The 18,616-nt window shown below is 38.8% G+C and overlaps 5 protein-coding genes and 1 long non-coding RNA gene across 7 annotated transcripts; 4 read left to right on the top strand and 2 right to left on the bottom strand.

Annotated features, from left to right (window-relative positions):
• Positions 1–22: 22 nt before the first annotated feature.
• Positions 23–1,117, top strand: LOC108818509 (uncharacterized). Its single transcript, XR_001944159.2, has 4 exons — positions 23–217; positions 310–391; positions 491–555; positions 642–1,117. It is a non-coding gene; the product is annotated as an uncharacterized LOC108818509 (long non-coding RNA).
• LOC108818507 (protein trichome birefringence-like 21) lies at positions 596–2,686 on the bottom strand. 2 transcript variants are annotated; one of them, XM_018591495.2, is made up of 4 exons: positions 1,973–2,686; positions 1,211–1,879; positions 817–920; positions 596–737 (listed from the first exon to the last, which is right to left on the bottom strand). In XM_018591495.2, exons 1-4 carry the CDS (start codon positions 2,624–2,626, stop codon positions 686–688), a joined length of 1,479 nt encoding a protein of 492 aa, XP_018446997.1. In that variant the 5' UTR covers positions 2,627–2,686; the 3' UTR covers positions 596–685. The 2 variants fall into 2 exon arrangements, with proteins under 2 accessions (XP_018446997.1, XP_018446998.1); XM_018591496.2 differs by lacking the exons at positions 596–737; positions 817–920 and having other exon boundaries at positions 981–1,879; positions 1,973–2,684.
• Positions 2,687–3,401: 715 nt separating this feature from the next.
• On the bottom strand, positions 3,402–5,865 carry LOC108818304 (protein trichome birefringence-like 19). Its single transcript, XM_018591238.2, has 2 exons — positions 5,305–5,865; positions 3,402–4,328 (listed from the first exon to the last, which is right to left on the bottom strand). Exons 1-2 carry the CDS (start codon positions 5,779–5,781, stop codon positions 3,528–3,530), a joined length of 1,278 nt encoding a protein of 425 aa, XP_018446740.2. The 5' UTR covers positions 5,782–5,865; the 3' UTR covers positions 3,402–3,527.
• A 3,570-nt stretch (positions 5,866–9,435) lies between these two features.
• Positions 9,436–10,784, top strand: LOC108833562 (S-adenosylmethionine decarboxylase proenzyme 2). Its single transcript, XM_056990817.1, has one exon. The coding sequence runs from the start codon at positions 9,577–9,579 to the stop codon at positions 10,687–10,689; it is 1,113 nt and encodes a 370-aa protein (XP_056846797.1). The 5' UTR covers positions 9,436–9,576; the 3' UTR covers positions 10,690–10,784.
• A 2,296-nt stretch (positions 10,785–13,080) lies between these two features.
• LOC108816272 (stress-induced protein KIN2) lies at positions 13,081–14,314 on the top strand. The gene is made up of 3 exons (XM_056990818.1): positions 13,081–13,498; positions 13,835–13,903; positions 14,001–14,314. Exons 1-3 carry the CDS (start codon positions 13,445–13,447, stop codon positions 14,073–14,075), a joined length of 198 nt encoding a protein of 65 aa, XP_056846798.1. The 5' UTR covers positions 13,081–13,444; the 3' UTR covers positions 14,076–14,314.
• Positions 14,315–14,752: 438 nt separating this feature from the next.
• LOC108818062 (pentatricopeptide repeat-containing protein At5g15980, mitochondrial) lies at positions 14,753–17,045 on the top strand. Its single transcript, XM_018590917.2, has one exon. It carries the CDS (start codon positions 14,869–14,871, stop codon positions 16,855–16,857), a length of 1,989 nt encoding a protein of 662 aa, XP_018446419.1. The 5' UTR covers positions 14,753–14,868; the 3' UTR covers positions 16,858–17,045.
• Positions 17,046–18,616: the final 1,571 nt, after the last annotated feature.

Below are 18,616 nucleotides of genomic sequence, written 5' to 3'. Positions count from 1 at the left end.
TGTGAAACTTGTTCATTTGGACCTGCTTGATATCATATGGTTTTGCAGGAGCTATAAGATGTTGAGGAAAGCTTGAAGCTTCTCTAGATGAAAGGCACTCCAAGAGCTCTGGTGAATCTGTTATCCAGCCTGATGGGAATGGTAAAGACGGAGCTGACACAGAGGCCATGAAGTCCGTTATGGCTACAGAAGCTGGCGAGCAAAAAAGAACTATTTGGTTAGTTTTTATTTTTACCTTTTTTTTTTGTTTTGCAGGGAGTTCTCTAATCGTGTATACCTGACTTTGGTGTAAGTCATTTGATTCTTTAGAGGTTAATGGAAGAGAAGGTTCAGGAGCTAGAGAGGAGTTGGACTGTTATACAGGAAAGAGCACTGAAACAGCCTTCTCCAGGTACTTCCCTCATCAACTCTGACTGTTCTCACACGAGAAAGTTAGTAGCCTGAACATTTTCATTTGCATTTTCTGACTGGGAAGATTTTGCTTCCACAGCTCAGAGAGAGAAGTCATTGGATAAACAACTCCAAACTCTAATCGAGCAATTAGCTGCAAAGCAGGTCCATCTCAAGCTAGATCAATCTACAATTTTTTTCCCTTTCTACTGTCTCTGTCTCTTAACAGAACCCTTTGATATTCCTATCAGGGCACAAGCAGAGGGGATTGTTGGTGAGATTCATTCGGATGGAGTTAGAGAGATTGTGGAGAAGATATGAGAGCTTTGACGTCGTCGAGGGAAACGCTGCAAGGAACAGATTCAAAAAGAACAAATTCAGATAAGAGGATTTGGATCAGACCATGAGGTTGATGCTCATTCCTACCTTCCATATTCAACTGCTACAAGAACTGACACCCAAACAAGGCTCATGTATCTCAGGTCAGCTTTTGTGGCTTTGCACGTCCTCGTTTTCATCAAGATTTCCTTCTGAGATATTATGTACGACTGCTTTTACTTTGCATATAAAATTTATATGAATATGATAACTGTTCGTAAATGGTTTTCCGTCCTTGCATATGAATGAATATACATGGGCAATCAAATACTAAGACTTCTACAGGAATCTTTTTTTTTGTTTGATTTAAAATTGGTCTCATCTACTTATCCTTGAGGAATGGTTTTTATTTTTCTGTCTTCATCATTTGCAGCAAAATATCATTCCAAGTATCAATAGGTCCCGGGAGGCACCAATGAATACAATCATTTCTTAAACTCACCTCTGCGGCGGTCTGCAGATGTCCATATCTCCCAGGATGTCCATCTGGTCGAAGTAGCATTGCTTGTGTCGTGTCCATCAACCTCAGTCTCAAACCCTGCTTCTTCTTCATCTCTTCTTCTGCAGCTCGGAACTCCTCTACTTGAATGTCGTGAATCTTGAGATCTGCACCTTCGGGTATCGTCTCGTTTCTTCTGTATGGTCGTGTCCTTACACAGTCCCCTCCTTTGTCCCACGGTCCACCTTCGAAATGTTGAGGAGAAAAACTCCTCAGAAATGCCAAACCCTTGAAATTTTCGAGTATAGCTCTTAGAGATGTTCTTAAAGCCTTCGTGTATCCGTAGTACAAAGGCAGCTGAGTTGTGTTTGGTAACGCACAGTATTGGCATCCGGAGATTGTTTCATTTTCGTAGAAGATAACAGGCCGGTAAAACCAGTGGCCTGATGATATAACCAGGTAGTCAAGCCGGTTGATCTGACTCGTCCACTTGCTGTCATACTCGTCTAGGTATAGGTTGAAGAGGTTGCACTCCGGGTCTGTAGGGTCAGCTTTAGTAGTCTTCACTAGAAACGGTGACCACATGGCATGTAGAGTGAAGTTATAGGATGTGTAGTTCCATACTTTAAAAGCTTTATCTGGTGAAGAAGAAATGTCTTCAGGATATTCCACCTACAAGGAAATGAAAAAAAAAACAATTCATATATATAGAGAGAGAGATGTTGGTTAGTTGGTGATTATTGAAGATTAGATTGGATGTTTTACCCTAGAGAGAAGGCACAAGAGAGACTGGGCTTGGTTTCTGCTAATGGAATCACCAACAAACCCCATAGATTTCCCTCTAACCATTTCTAAGAACTCCTGAGGATCAAAGACGGGGAGGTCGCAGCCGTCTGGCTTCCACCTCCATCTCAGGAACCCTGAGTCTGGTCTCCCGTGCTTCATGCAGTTCTGGTGCTCTTGTATCGCCCAGCAAGTCGTGTGGTTATAGTATGGAGATTCTTCGTTCGGTATCCATTCCCCTTTGAAAAGATCACACCTCTGCTCATCATCTCTGATCTGCGTTCTTGATGTTGTTGGCGTTGTGACTGGGGTTGAGTGATATGAAGACTTCCGATGTCTTGTATGATATGGTGGAGCTGGAATGGGACTATTCACGGGTGGTAGAATCCGAACAGATGGAGAATTCAGATGACTGAGATGCATATGATCCGATGGAAGGGGACCATCAGTCTCGGGTGATGAGATAGATAGAGGTAATAAGATTGGATTGGAGAGGAGAGAATATAAAGCAGGGACTATTGCGAGGGAAAATAGAATAAGTGATAATCTAACTGCAACTCGTGGTGTTCTTTGAAGCACTGCAAACAAAGGAAGCTCCATTGTCTGCTCCAAGACTATGTTGGCTGGTCTTATCATAAAAATATGTATATGAGTAATTATGGTTGGTAATGGTGTGATCTCGTGGTGGTCAAATAAGAGTTATTCTTTAGGTTCACCAGCCAATAGAAAGTTGTCATTCTACATCCAGTATCTTTTAATTAAAGAAACAAAATAACTTGCAAATTACATTATATTTTCAAAATAAAATTTAAAAATAAAAAAATAGTATATAAAAATGAATGTTTAAAAAAATTAATATTGTCGACAAAACACTAAATCCTAAACTCTAATCTTAAATCCTAAATCATTTGGTAAACTTTAAATCTTTGGATAAACCTAAACGTTTGGAAAAATACTAAACTATAAATTTTAAAAATAAATATTTTTTAAAAAATAATATTTTTACAACTATTGTTATTTATTTATTTATTTTTTTTTAAAAAAATATAATATAATTTGGCAAGTTATTTTGTTTCCTTAATTAAAAGATATTGAATCTAAAATGACAATTAATTTTCTATTAGGGGGTGAACCCAAAAAAAAATCATCAAAGAATGAAGGAAAATTCTGACTATTCATTAAATTCAACTAAAGAACAGAGCAGGAAGACTTGTGGTTTTGGTCGTTAGGACATCATTTTCGACTTGAGTTCAATAGTTCTACTTGTGGTTTTGGTCATTAGGACATCATTTTCGACTTGAGCCAATAGTTCTACTTGTGGTATTGGTCATTAGGACATCATTTTCGACTTGAGCCAATAGTCCTTTGTCTTCTTCTCTCTTAACCAATATATAATTAATATATATAACTATGGTGGCTAATGTTTTACTCGTGGTAATCAAATAATAATCATGGAGACATGGACAACATTTGGCTATTCATTAAATATTTAAATCCAATTAAAAAACAGAGCAGGAAAGACTTTTGGTTTTGGTCATTAGGACATCATTTTCCGAACTTGAGCCAATAGTCCTTTCTCTTCTTCTCTCTTAATCATAGCGAGTAAGAAGTCATTGAGGTTATCGATCGGACCAGGCAGGCACCAGTGGACACAGTCGTTGTACAAAGACACATTAGCCTCAGGGAGATGTCCGTAGCGGCTAGGGTGACCGTCGGGTCTAAGCCACATCGCTCGAGTCGTGTCTAGTAGTCTAAACCTCTTTCCTCTCCTCTTGGCTTCTTTTTCAGCTCTCTCAAACTCCTCCACCTGAATCCTGTGTAGCTTCCTTGTCACCTCGTCCTGAGTCTCGTTCCCCTGATAAGGTCCTTTCCTCAAACAGTTCCCTCCTTCGTTCCATAACCCACCCTCGAAATGCGATGGTAAAAATGTTCGTAAATACATCACTCCCTCGAATGTCTCCGACTCCAAAATCGCTTTAAACGCTGTTCTAAACGCTTTTCTGTACCCGTAAAACATCGAGAAATCGGTTATGTTTGGTAACTGGCAATAACGGCAACCAACGATGGTATTGTTCTCGTAGTAGACCATTGGCCGGAAATGCCAGTGACCTGAGGAGATGATCACGTAGTCGAAGTCTCCTATCTCTGCTGTCCAACGCTCGTCTGGTTCATCAAGGTATAGATCAAAGACACTATGCTCTGTCTTTCCCGGGTCGGGTTCTATGGACTTTACCAAGTGTGTTGACCAAAATGGAGCGATGGTGAAATTGTATGTCTCGTATGTCCATCTTTTGAAATAATCGCTTGTGTTAACTGAAGCATCCACAGGATATTCAACCTGAAATGTTATTTCTACGTTAGTCTTGAGAAACTATGAACGAAACTAATACGTTAAAGATTCGATTTCTATATTCCAATTGCACAAGAAAACAAATCGAATTATAACAAAAGGCTGGACCATACTTCGCTGTTTAATATCGTTTATGCAATTTGATTATTCACTTTGTTAATTAGCTAAGATGACCCATGGACTCTGTGGAAATGTCAATGTCAAGTCTACCTTTTTTAGCAGAATCTTTACACACAAGTAAAATAATTTTATGCAAAGAAAAAGTTAACTATTTGATTAAAACATATTATATCACTGGACAAACTTCCCATTGATGTTTCATTATTACTTTTCCAGTATAGGAAAACATTGTTTCAATAATTGTGGCACCGGTGAACCAATCTTTTATTTAAATATTAATAATTGAGTGGTTATATGATTTTATCAAGCTTTGGTAAATAACACACACACACTTCTTAATATAATGGTAAGTGATCACAGTATGCACGTCTCACTTCGTTTATACTACTTTATCAAAAGTGTAACTTCGACTAATAATTAAATTATACACATGATCTAATGATTAGAGTTTATCGATTAGAATGTTACTTCGACGTCAAGAATGGTTATATGTTTTTATTTGCTGTAGTGAGTACTAAAAATATGATTAATTGATTTAAATGCTTTGGGACATTGAATTTAAAACAGTCTACAAATGGTTTAGTGACAAAATAAGCTACGCTCCGATCAGTTTAGGTCATATATGTATCAACTTTCTTATTTTGGTAAAAACACTAGTTAAGTAAAATCATTATTCTAATGAGCAGACTAAATGTATAACTAAATTCAAATTGATGTGAAAAGAAGGTTTAAATCCTAAATTAAGCAGTATATTTACAAACAAATAAATTTCTGTTGAGGATTATGAACTTAATATTCCAAAAAAGAAATAGAACAGTTAGAAAATATGGTGAGATTGTGTTACCTGAGATAGAAGGCATATCAAAGACTGCATGTGGTTTCTGCTAACAGAGTCACCAACAAACGCCATTGTTTTCCCTCTCACGGTCTCAAGAAACCGAAGGGGGTCAAAAACCGGCAAGTCATTTTCACATCCGTGGGGTCTCCATTTCCACTTGATGAAATCCGTGTCAGGTCTTCCGAACCTCATGCAGTTTTGGTGTTCGTGTATGGCCCAGCACGTGGTGTTCGTGTAGTAAGGTGCTTCAGGGTTAGGAACCCACTCTCCCGAGAATATGTCGCACCTTTTGTGTGTGGCTGCAACACTGTCTTGGAGCTTGACGATGCTGGTTTGGCTTGGATGTTGTTGCTTCAGGAAGAAGTTAGGGTCTTCAACAAAAGGGTAGAGAAGAGGAATGATGGTGAAGAGAGAGATGGAAATGGTCACTAGAATGAGTAGCTTTTGTTTGCTTGGAGATTTAGCAGAGTGTAGAAGCTCCATTGTAGGGAAGCTAGGGAGAGAAAGAAGATAGATTTTGAGGAAGAAAACAAATCAAGATTATCTCAGACTTGTGGCCAGTTTGTTTATAATGTTGTGAATTATTTAATCATGAACAATTTGTGAATTTTTTTCGTACAAAAAAACGAGTATGTGTCACATCTAAATTATGAGTTATGATTATTGCAAAATAACTTGCAGAAGAAATTAAAGTACTCAATCAAAAAGATTAATATTCACAATGGTGATGACTATTCTCTAATTTGGACGTTTTTGTCGGCAATTTATACGTTTAAATGATATTTAGATAGGCATCTTCTTTTTCTTTAAGTGATATGTTATAATCTTTGTTGATTTGATTCCTTTGTAGGTACCACAAGATAAATGTTATATTTGTTATATTTGTGAATTTCATGTCATACTTTCCAACTGTTTGACAAACAAGTTAAGAATAATTAGGAGTCGGCTAGACATATATGAGTTTGTTTCAGCAGCCATGTGGGATTCATTTTGGTTAGTCGCTGTTACTTTAACCTCAAGGTAAAAACATTAGATTAGTTTTAAAAATCGTTCTCTCCTTTATATAGGATATCTTTTATAAATGGCCGAAAAGAAGATGAACAATAAAGGTTTGTAAATACCAATGGGGACGCCAACGCCAAGCCACTAGATCAGATCACCATTCTTTAGATAAGATTCATAACGTTGTTGCTGCTGAGGCGATCATATCATCATCATCCTTCTGTTAGTATATATATATATCATATATATGTACACATAAGGTTTTGAAAATGTTATGAGCTTTTTTGTTTTTGTTGTTGTCAAGGGAATAATATTTTCTTATAAGATTACAAAAGACAACTGTATTTTATCCAAATGCTGGTAAGAATATCAACATCTTTGTTAGTGTATTTTTTGTCCGCAGACACGTGACGTGGAAGCTGGAACGCCACCATCGTACACAGTTATGATTTTAAAGGCCCTTTCCTTCTGGGTTTGGCTACGGAGAAGAGGGCTATTGATTCCACAAAGTTGTGTTAGCTAGCTCTCTGATCCTATCGTTGTTTTGATTGGGCTCAGATAGGTGGGCTATACTTCTACAATGGGCTGAGTGGTTACAGCAAGCCCAAGAAAAAATCTGTGACAGAATGCAAAGAAGTTAAGACAACGTGTCCTGTTTTTTAGTTTCAACAACAGAGTAGAGCTGAGTCATTGGTAGGTGTCAATCAATGACAAGTAAAAAACAGGAGCTGGAAGAAGAAGAGTATTGCTGCAGAAGATATAATCATCAGTGAGAGATAGATCAAGAGAGAGGGCTAGCTACACCATTTAAAACACACAGAGAAGAGAAGAGAAGATAGAGAGAGGGTGAGAGAAAAGCTACGTGAGAAATAACGACAATGTGTCTTGTTTTTTTAGTATTTTTTCTTGCATCTGTAAGAATAAAGTTTGGATTCATCAAGACAACAAATAAATCAAAGACTCTCTTATGATCATTAGTATCTTATTAATGGCCTAACTTATCTGTGTTAACTTTTTTTTTTTGATCAAACAAGTTATCTGTGTTATATGCTACTAATTTTACAAGTAAGAAACAGCAGTATATATAGGCACATCTTAAGATTCATGTTAAATACAGTTAATGGTACAAACACTCATGGTTTTGAAATAAGTCGAGCTAAAGAGAAATTATAAGAAATAAATGTTGAATGCTACACAACACATTTGCATATATAACTTTTAACCTTATAATTAGGAAAGCAGCATTGTTTACTTTCCATGAGAGCTTTATACTTGTATTCGTGCATGAAAAATGCAAAAATTATAGTAGGTTAATACACGACAACACGAACATCACTAGACTAAACGTGGACATTCCACTAACGCAAGTGTTGGAACAACCTTTCAAAACTGTTCGTTTACTAATTAATTTTTTTTATAAGTGAATATGCGAGTGTACTTTTAATTTTGGCACATTAATCCTGTTTGTGTTTCTCATTTGTTTAATTAATCCTTGGTGAGATCTGATTGAAAAGCATGTATTTATTGGGTTTTTTTTTTTTACTTTTCCACCTCGCTTTTGATCAACGCGAGGACGATGGTGACAGCCGACAGGGCCATTTTAGTCATTGCCAATAGACCGAAAAGAGAGTTCTACTAGCACAGAATTAGATTCTCTGGGCTCAACAAGAACGTAAAACAGCTCACGTTCTCCGCACCTGTCTGTTTCTTGTGAGTATCGAAATCTGAACGTGTCGTCTCAAACACGACACGTGTCATCAAGAATAGTACATGTGTCGTCATATGATTGGCTTTTATACATCTTTCTTCCATTCGCAGCAGTTTGTGTGGTTCAGATCTAAAACGTTAATTAATCTTATAAATCCAATATTCTTGTTTAACTTAACAGATCAATTAAAAAAATTGATTTATCCGCTGTTATATTTTTCGTGGCCAGGAATAGTCCTGATTTTATCGCTGTGATCTTTTCGTGGTCAGGAATCGTCGCGAGTACCGAAGTCACCAGCTTGGCTACCTCGAGATTAAACGTGTCAATACGTGTATCGCTTATTATATGTTTTGACATTTTGTGAAACGTATATATTAACATTTAAATCTTACACTGACTAAATTAATTTGTTGACATTAATTAGCAAATAAACAAAAAGATTTGTTGCACTTTTTAAAAATAATTCGTGTGGCTAAGAATCGTCACGCGAATCTCACCACCTACTACAATCTTTCCACATAAAGAAAAAGCTAGGGAGCTTTTAGTAAAAAGCCCAACAAGAAGGATAGATGCGTCATTTGACGGAGCCCTAATAGCCTCACAAACGTATCTGGGCTGGAGCCTATATAAAGAACTCCTCTCCTCCTTTTTCTAAAAATATATCACAAACTCATTTTCTCTTTTCATCATCGCCAAATCATAAGCGGCTCTCTCTCAACAAATTAGGGTTTTCGAGTGTTTTCTGAGTCAGGTTAGTTTTCTTCAGAGGGGTCTATCTCGTAATTGTTTCGTTAATCATAATCTTGTTTTGCGATCGATCGATTGATTAAATCTTTTCGTTTCAGGTTTCGTTTGATTGATATAAAAAGAAGAGATCGAAAAACTCCAGATCGAGATCAAAATATATTTCGTATACATGTAAGTCTCTGACGTTGGACGATTTCGTTTTTGTGATTTGTTTAGGGTTTATATAATCTGCACCTGGATCTGATGAAATAATGTGTTTGTGAGATATCTGAATTCGTTGTATTGTTGAATCATAAAAGTGTTTATTATATATGTTAGATAATCATATTGATAGTGAAGAAACATTGAAGGTTGCATCCGTCACGTTGATTCTGATTATCATTTGTTTGCTATATATAATGTTGCAGAAGAGCGTGAATGAGATTATGATGGAATCGAAAGCTGGTAATAAAAAGTCGGCGTCGTCAACTAGTTCATTATTTTACGAAGCTCCCCTCGGTTACAGCATTGAAGACGTTCGTCCCAACGGTGGCATCAAGAAATTCAAATCCTCTGTCTACTCTAACGTAACTCCCTTTCAACATTACTTCCATCTCTGTTAATTAGCCTTTGTAGTGTTAATTAACAATCCTTTTCTAATTGTTTTGTTTTTTTCTCTCTGTTGCAGTGCGCGAAGAGGCCCTCCTGAGTACCGTTCAGTTCAGACAGTCCTCGTAGTTTAACTAGTTTTTCAATTTCAGTTTTTACTTTCTGTCCAAAGCTCTGGTTCCCAAATCCCTCGTTCTCTCTTCTTCTTCCAAGAAGATCCTTTTCCTCTCACAATGTCACTCTCTGCAATCGGGTTCGAAGGCTACGAGAAGCGTCTCGAAGTCTCCTTCTTTGAGCCGAGTCTCTTCCTCGACACTCACGGCAAAGGACTCCGCTCCCTCCCCAAATCTCAGATCGACGAGATCCTCGCACCGGCTGAGTGCACCATCGTTTCGTCTCTCTCCAACGATGAACTCGACTCTTACGTCCTCTCCGAGTCCAGCCTCTTCATCTTCCCTTACAAGATCATCATCAAGACTTGCGGGACCACCAAGCTCCTCCTCTCTATCGAGCCGCTCTTGAGGCTGGCCGGGGAGCTTTCTCTCGAGGTTAAGTCCGTGAGATACACTCGCGGAAGCTTCCTCTGTCCTGGAGGCCAGCCGTTCCCTCACCGTAACTTCTCTGAAGAGGTTTCTGTGCTCGACGGTCACTTTGCCAATATGGGGTTAAACAGTGTTGCGTACTTGATGGGAGATGACGATGAGACCAAGAAGTGGCATGTCTACTCTGCTTCCTCTGCGAAGAACTACTCCAACGGCGAGAACAAGAATGTCTACACTCTCGAGATGTGTATGACTGGTCTGGATAAAGACAAGGCATCTGTGTTCTACAAGAACGAGCTAAGCTCGGCTGGCTCCTCAATGACTGATAACTCTGGTATCAGGAAGATACTTCCTGGATCACAAATCTGCGACTTTGAGTTCGAGCCATGCGGCTACTCGATGAACAGCGTCGAAGGTGACGCCATCTCCACCATCCATGTCACCCCTGAAGACGGATTCAGCTACGCTAGCTTTGAGGCTGTGGGGTACGATTTCACTACCATGGACTTGAGCCACCTCGTCTCGAAAGTGCTGGCTTGCTTCGAGCCAAAGCAATTCTCAGTAGCGGTACACTCTAGCGTGGCGCAGAAGAGCTGCTACGACTCTGGTCTCTCTGTTGACCTGGAGGATTACGGATGCAAGGAGTCGACGGTTGAGGCTCTAGGGGAAGAGAGAGGAACGGTTATGTATCAGAGGTTTGAGAAGCTGGGAATGTATTGCGGTTCTCCGAGATCTACCTTGAAGTGTGAGTGGAGCAGCAACAGTAGCTGCACTAGTGAGGACGAGAAGGAAGAGGGAATCTAAAAGCTTTTTTAGTTTTGTTGTTGTTTCGAATAATAATGTCGTGCGATTATGTTTTTTCTCCTTAAAAACCTTTGATAAAATTGTGTGTTTGGTTAGAGAGAGAGGCTCCCTTTTGTCTCCGGCGTACGGTCGGCGCGTGAGCGAGCGTGCCGTCGCCGGAGACACCATCCTTCCGTCTAGTTTCTTTTCCTGCTTCCCCGCCGTCTATTCTCATAGATCGCCTTGTCCAAGTTCTGGTACGGACTCACCTATCGTCGGTTGTCTCTTGGAGCGAATCGCCGGTTGCGAGGGTTCCGCGTCTTGGAGTAAGGACGCGGTTGTGTGAAGGGCTTGGTGTTGGGAAGGTAGCCGTCAGTTTCAATAATTTCCGGGAGACGAAGGCTTAGATAGCTCCGCCGCCGCCGGCTCTTGCTTCCGGGAAAAGGAGGCTTCCTCAGATCCTTTGTCGCCGGCGTTTGTTCCCGGGGGGTGAAGACTTGTTTAGCTTTGCGTCGCCGGCTCTAGTTAGTTTCCTTATCGTTTTGTTGTAGGGTTTGTGGTCTGATTATAGATCGGTTCTAGTTCGTGACTTTTGGTTTTGGAGTTTGCGTTTTGGTCTCTGTGGACAAAGCGTTGAAGTTAAGAGGTGGTTCCCGTGTCTTGAGAGTGGTTCGTGGATTGTCTGTCTAGGGTTTGAAGCTTTGCGTAGTCGGATTAGATCTCGATGGAGATCTCCGTCATGTTGACAGTACGGTGATGAACAGAGGTGGATCCGGTGGAGGCTTCTCTGAATTGGAGCTCCGAGGGATTGAGTGTACCTGTGGTGATGGTACGGTGGTGTTTAGTGACGGTGACGGTCTGGTGGAGGCGGGAGCAGAGCGTGTCGAGCTGACGGAGATGGTTCTCCCATGTGGCTAGCTTCCTGGACGCGTGGACCGGTCACTGTTGCTAGGGTTCTCTTTGAGTGGGCCGATAGGCCGGAGTAGTAGTTTTTTGTGGTTGGTCCATTGGACTTTTGTGCTTTGTCCCTGTATTTGTAGTTCTTGGACCTTGGTCTTTGCTGGGCTTGGCCCGATTTATAATCTAAAACTTGACGGAAAAAAAAAAAAATTGTGTGTTTGGTCTCTGTGAATTCGGATGATCGAGCATTATGAAATTATTCTATCAATAAGACCATTTTCGTGATATTATTAAGTCTTGTACAATCGTGTAAAATCCTTATTGACCATTTTTCGTAAAGTGGCGTCGTCAGGCTCTATCTAGAGTCGAGTATGTATGCATACACACAAGTCGTGTGACACAACGACAACCACCTAACGCTTATTCCGTTCTGATTCGTTTGCTTGACTATATATCGTAACACATTGTTCTGGTTTAAGGTTAATGACATGAGATTCTTAGTCAACATGCATGGTGACTTAAGAGACCTAGTTAATTTTCATGATTGGTAGTAAAAAACTGATTGCTAGAATTCCACATTGCTATTTGAAATCACTTATAGTATTAGTGTATATATATATATATGAAATATTTTTATCAGATCTCTTCATTCGAGCTGGATTTGAGTTAGAAATTCATGATTCATATAAAATTAAAAAATATTTTACAATATTTCAAAAAGTCTTTGAAAGACGGGCGGTTTGGCAACTGCAACAAATAACTTGCCGAACACAACTGCGTACGTCTAACTATTTCCCCGTCTACTATGCCGTGAACCACATACATAGAGTTTTTTTTTTCATAAATGTATAATATATGAGTTGTCTCCCAAACACCTCATTTCTGTTTGAAATTCTTCTCTTTTTGAAATAGTTAAATCATGTGTTTAGTGTGGTTCCGGATTAATCTAACGCACGAACTTTATAATTTATTCGCAAAAGATAACACTAAATATGTTTGCCAAACGCATATGCAACAAACCCCACGTTACATATTTCTATTTACATCCATAGACTTAGCTGCATAGTGTTCAAGAAAGCGCTAGATGCTAAGTGGGCGGCGATCTAACGCCTAACGCCTAAAACGACTAAGCAGACGCCTAGATTATTAGTTAAACGGTCTAGACGTTTATAAATTATAACAATATATTAAATATATGTAATATTTTATATTTAATAATAGTAAAAACTATTATTTATATATGATAAAAATTATTTTCATAAGAATATATATTACAATATATTAATTATTATAAATTATGAATAATAAATTATATATTATTTATTATTACAATATTATAATTATCTAGGCGGTTTAAAGAATAATCGCCACGGTCCTATAACGCCTATATTATATATTATTTATTATTACAATATTATAATTATCTAGGCGGTTTAAAGAATAATCGCCACGGTCCTATAACGCCTAGCGCCTAACCGCCGCTTTTTAGAACACTGGCTGCATCTCTACTGGATTAGAAATTACTAGACGACGAAATAATGCTACGTAATATCTATTAATCTATATATTCGAGATATTTTTTAAAGAGATAATATTGATGCGAGAGAACCACTTACATAGTTCTAATTATCCCATAGGTCATATCAATCCCAAAATAGACACTTGGAGTTCTCCATCGCCAATAAACAGTTACCGACATTAGGCAAAATTATATCGTGCCAATAAACCTCGCCGACGTGGTTTCAGATTACACATGGCACCACAAAGGTGTCTCCATTTTGGTCTATAAATAAAACAACAATCCCACATCTCTCATCATCAAGCAAAAACAAAACACATCCAAATTCATAAAAACAAAAATATATTCTTAAGAGAAATGGCAGACAACAAGCAAAGTTTCCAAGCCGGTCAAGCCGCTGGTCGTGCTGAGGTTTATTTCTTTCTTTAAAACTGTTATCAAATGTTAGTTACAAAAAAAAAACTGTTATCAAATGTTCTTGCTGCGGTTGGGGAATACAGTCGTGGCAACAGCATTTAGTTATCATAATTTGACACAATCACACTTCAAAAGAAAATAGGGAAAGTCTTGCTCAATAGATTTCTTGAACCAACAAAGCCTATATATGATTAAGCTTAAGCAGTAAACAGCATATAACTATAGTTAACTACTATATTCAGTCTATATTAATATCTCTTATACATTCTCTTGGTTAGTAATTCTTAAGATTTCGTTATATATCACAACAAATTCTTTTGGTGTGTATAGGAGAAGTCTAATGTGCTGATGGACAAGGTCAAGGATGCTGCTACCGCTGCTGGAGCGACTGCTCAAACCGTAAGCGATCCATACACACATATGATATATCACATATGTATATACTTTACATGTTCATGGATCTCATATCTTTTTACTGTATGTATTACTTATATAGGCAGGACAGAAGATATCGGAGACCGCAGGAGGAGCTGTTAATCTTGTGAAGGAGAAGACTGGCATGAACAAGTAGTGGACTCAAAATAAAATTGGCAGCTATTTAATATCCCTTCCTAATCAATTGTTGTGGTTTTAAATAAAATTGGGAGTTCATATTGATTCTCATCTTCATCATAGTAGTTGTTGTTGTTGTTGTTGTTGTGTTTAGTGTTTTAAATACTTGAATTAATGTTTCTCCCCTTAGGTTTGTACTTAAATTAAATACTTTGTTTCCCATTAATAGAAAACATGTATAATTTTAAGTTCCAACAATATCTTATCCTTATTATTCATTCGCTTGATGCTTATATACACCCTCCTTTAATTTTTGGTTAAATTATTAAATTATAACCAAAGTTACAGAAACCGTGCGTACTTGGATTCAAAGAAAACATTCTTAAAAATACCCAAGACGAGAAAATGAAAACTTGATACATTTTATTTCACTGATAAAAAAATATGTTGATATTCGGTAAAAGCCCAAAGAAACTGAATAAGGTCCACCATTAGGTAATCCAAACAAGGAAAGTACATAGGCAATCAGGCCCGAAGCAAACTACTGATCTAATTAAAAACTATAGGGCACGAAACTGGTAACCTCAAAGAATATAGGGTCTAAAATCGAATTATCCTAAAGTTATTTTCCTTTACGTCATCGAAATGGAACCTTCTCTCTCAGCTAGCCATGTTCCATTGCCTCGAAAATCAAAAATCCTCACAAAAACCCTAAACCATTTCGCAGAGCTTCGCAACCGCTCCTCCTCCTCCTCCGTCTCACTCCTCTCCAAAAAAGTGTCAACCTTTCGATCCCACAGATCAAATCAGAGATGAGATATCAGCAATGGCGATTGATGCTTCTCAGAATCCACCGTGGGTCTCCTTCTTCTCACTATCAGGTAACCTCCATTTCGACCAGATCCATCTCCTCTCTCCTCCACACACGTTCCAGACCCGGATCTCCGCCGCAACAAAGCCGAGATCTTTCTCGCTTACGGTCCCCAATCACGACTCCTCGAAGCTTCTCCTCCTCCTCCGAGCCTGCGGTTAAAGAGAAGTCCGCTTCCGAAGCGACCGTGATCGACATCTTCACCAGACTAACCAGCGAAGACGAGATCAAGAGAGAGCTGGAGTCTAGCTACATCGCGCTCACCCAAGATCTAGCTTTAAAAGTCCTGAGAAAGCTCGAGTCGAACCCCGATGTCGCTAAAAGGTTCTTCAAGTGGGTCAAAGAGGAGAATCATCTCACCTCGAAAAGCTACAACATGATGCTTCGTATCCTCGGCGGGAACGGGCTCGTCGACGAGTTTTGGGGGTTGGTTAGCTCCATGAACAGGAAAGGTCACGGCTTGTCCGCTAACGTCAGAGATAAAGTCGGTGACAAGTTTCAGAAAGATGGGCTTTTGAGTGATTACGTTAGGCTGAGAAAGCTTTTCCCTTTGGATCCGTTGGATGGTTCTCCCGAGAGCGTCTGCGTCAGGGTGTGTAAGGTCGTGGAGAACGGAGAGTGGAGTGATGACGTGGAGAAGCGGATAAAGGATTTGAACGTTGAGTTTGGGAGTGGTTTGGTTAAGATGATCTTGGAGAGTCTTGATGAGGAGCCGAGGAAGGCTTTGTTGTTCTTCAGGTGGGTTGATGAGTCTGGTCTGTTTAAGCATGATGAGAAGACGTATAACGCTGTGGCTAGGGTTTTGGGGAAAGAGAAGTTTTTGGATAGGTTTCAGAACGTTGTCGGAGAGATGAGGAGCGCTGGTTACGATGTGGAGATGGAGACTTATGTTACGGTTTCGAAGAGGTTTTGGCAGAGTAAGTTGGTAAAGGAAGCTGTTGACTTGTTCGAGGTTGCATTGGAGAGTAGTACTGATAGTAACAGACCCTCCTCTCACTGCTTGTCTTTGTTGCTCAAGAGAATTGTCACTGCCGAGGTTATGGATGTGGAGTTGTTTAAGAGAGCTGTGGAAGCTTATACCAAAAACGATAACAACGTTTTGACGGATGGTTTGATGAAGTCTGTGTTGAAGTCTCTGACAAGCGCTGATAGGGTTGCTGAGAGCAATGAGGTGTTGAAAGCGATGAAGAAAGGAGGATATCTCCCAAGCAGTGATCTGCAGAGCGTGATTGCATCAGGGATTGGTCGTAAGGGAAAGAAAGACGAAGGGGATGAGCTTGTAGACTTTATGGAAGAATCCGGGAAGAAACTAGATGATAAGGCAATGGCTTCTCTTGTTGTAGGGTACTGTGATTCTGGGGATCTTAAGAAAGCTTCAGCGAGTTTCGAGAGAATGGTTGGTAAAGAGGGAGTAGTGTCATCAAATGCTGATTATGCGTTTGAGGAGCTGGTTCATGCTTACTGCAACAAGAATCAGGTAAGAGATGCGTGCAAGCTTTTGTGCGCACATGTAAAGCAGAATCAGCTCAAACCTCGTCACAGCACGTACAAGTGTTTGGTGAGGAATCTGCTGACGAAGAAGGTTGCTATAGAGGGAGGGTTTGAAGAAGCTTTGAGTCTCTTACCAATGATGAAAGATCATGGATTCCCTCCTTTCGTTGACCCTTTCATGTTCTACTTCTCGAAAACTGGAAAAAGCTCCGAAGCTTACAGTTTTCTGAAGGCTGTAACCTCATATCATTTTCCATCTATCTCAGTGGTGACGCGTGTATTCGAAACTATGATGAAGTCTGCAAGGCATAGTGAGGCACATGATCTACTCTCTCTGTGCCCAGACTATATCCGTAACGATCCAGATGTTCTTGAACTCTTCTACTCCATGAAACCTAGTGAGTCTGCTGCAGAGGAACCCTTGGCTGCTTCTTCTTAGCTCCAGTTTTAGTTTACATTCCTTCCATGTTCTTTTTTTGTATTGGCCAGAATTTTTCTCCGGTTCCCTTTTGTTTACATGTATCACCCATTCGCCGGTTTAGTGTCTTCATCAACCTGGTGTACTGGCAAAATAATTACAAGATACTCTGGTTTCTTTTATTATTCAAATTTTTATCTTCTTCTCTCTACCATGGTTGTTCTGATCATTAGTAACAAGATCTGTCTGTAATTGTAGTACTTTCATTTTAAAGTTTTTTTCTCTGCACCAGTGTTGCCTATGGATCAGATCATCAGATACTTTGGTTTCTAACAGTGACAAGTGATTGTGGTATCAAAATGGAAGGTCTTTTTAATGATGATATATTTGTTTAGATAGCTAGTCTAGATGTCAAAAAAAAAAGATAGCTAGTCTTGGTTCCCCTGTGGCCAAGCCCAAAAGAAGCCATCAAGCATTTTGTATATGGGCCTGAGAGATTTAGATACCAAACATAAGAGTGTTGGTTTCTATGTCTTTGTTGCTTTCTGATTATTGATAATACTACTTGTAACAGGACCACAACCACTTAACCAATCGTAGTGCTGGTCTTTGTCGCGGTTCTATATTCAATATTCTTTTGTTCTTGTAGTTGTGTAGATATATCACAATCTCTGATATATAAATGCAAATGTTTCAAAACTTGTACCGTTTCCATTCTCGTTGTTAAAGGAGCATCATCTCTGCAAAGTTTTTTTGAATTTTTCTGCAGAAGAGTGTGGAGAAGTAAAAGGACTGAACGAGGAGGAACAGATCGGCGAGAGAGCGATGTAGCAACATAAAAAGACAAAGGATTAATGGATGTTCATACAAGCAATGAGACAAAAAGAGTGGAAGAAAGAAAGAACGAGAGGGATGTGTCATCATTCCTGTATGATGAGTTTGCTAACTTGCTATTTAGCAAAGGAGGGGGAGGGGGACCGTTGCCAAACCTTTGGATCCATACGGCGGGTTCCTGAGTTTTGAAGCAAAGCCTAACATGCTTTTTCACGTTAGAAGAAAGATATGAGAAAGAAGGAGAAGGTTAAAGCAGGTTTCACATTTCAACGAGGAGACAAAGTTTCTATCACTTTCCCGGGGAAAGCTAAAAAGGAAAAAGAATATGTAAAAAAATAATATCAATTGTCTATGCAACACTAAACTTTTGCACAAATACACTGAGCACGCTTGGGACCGGATATTTAAAATCAAATATTTGCCTTTGTATCAATTTAATTATTACAGTATTTTTTTTAATAAGCTTCACATTAGCGATGATCCCAAGATTCATGCATAATTTTATTAACTTGATAAGAATAATCTTCAAAAATACAAATGGAGTTAACACAAAAACTTTGCTATCAACATTGAGACAAAAGTCAGAACTACTGAGACATGTATCATGGTGGTTGTAAACTTTTATTATTATGTTATTCTGCGTTGTCACATTGAGACAAAAGTTACCATTTTATTTCAGCTAGGTAAACTGTTGTAAATTCTTAATATGTTAATAGTATAAATTAAAATATGCATTTTTTGGTCAAAAAATTAAAATATGCATATTCATGGAAAATATTATTTTGAATGAAAAATATTTTCATTTATATTTCCTTTGGAATGTGAAATTTACTGAACAAAATAAAATTGTTTACGTCAGACAAGCTAGTTTCTAGAGTTTGAAATAACTTATCTTTCCAGCTTTTTAACATTTTAGGATATTGGAGAGAGTGAGTCTCAAGTATCC

The sequence above is a fragment of the Raphanus sativus genome, chromosome 7 (genome assembly GCF_000801105.2).
Source record: "Raphanus sativus cultivar WK10039 chromosome 7, ASM80110v3, whole genome shotgun sequence".
In the NCBI taxonomy this organism is placed as follows: Eukaryota; Viridiplantae; Streptophyta; class Magnoliopsida; order Brassicales; family Brassicaceae; genus Raphanus; species Raphanus sativus.
This window is presented reverse-complemented; position numbering and strand designations above follow the sequence as displayed.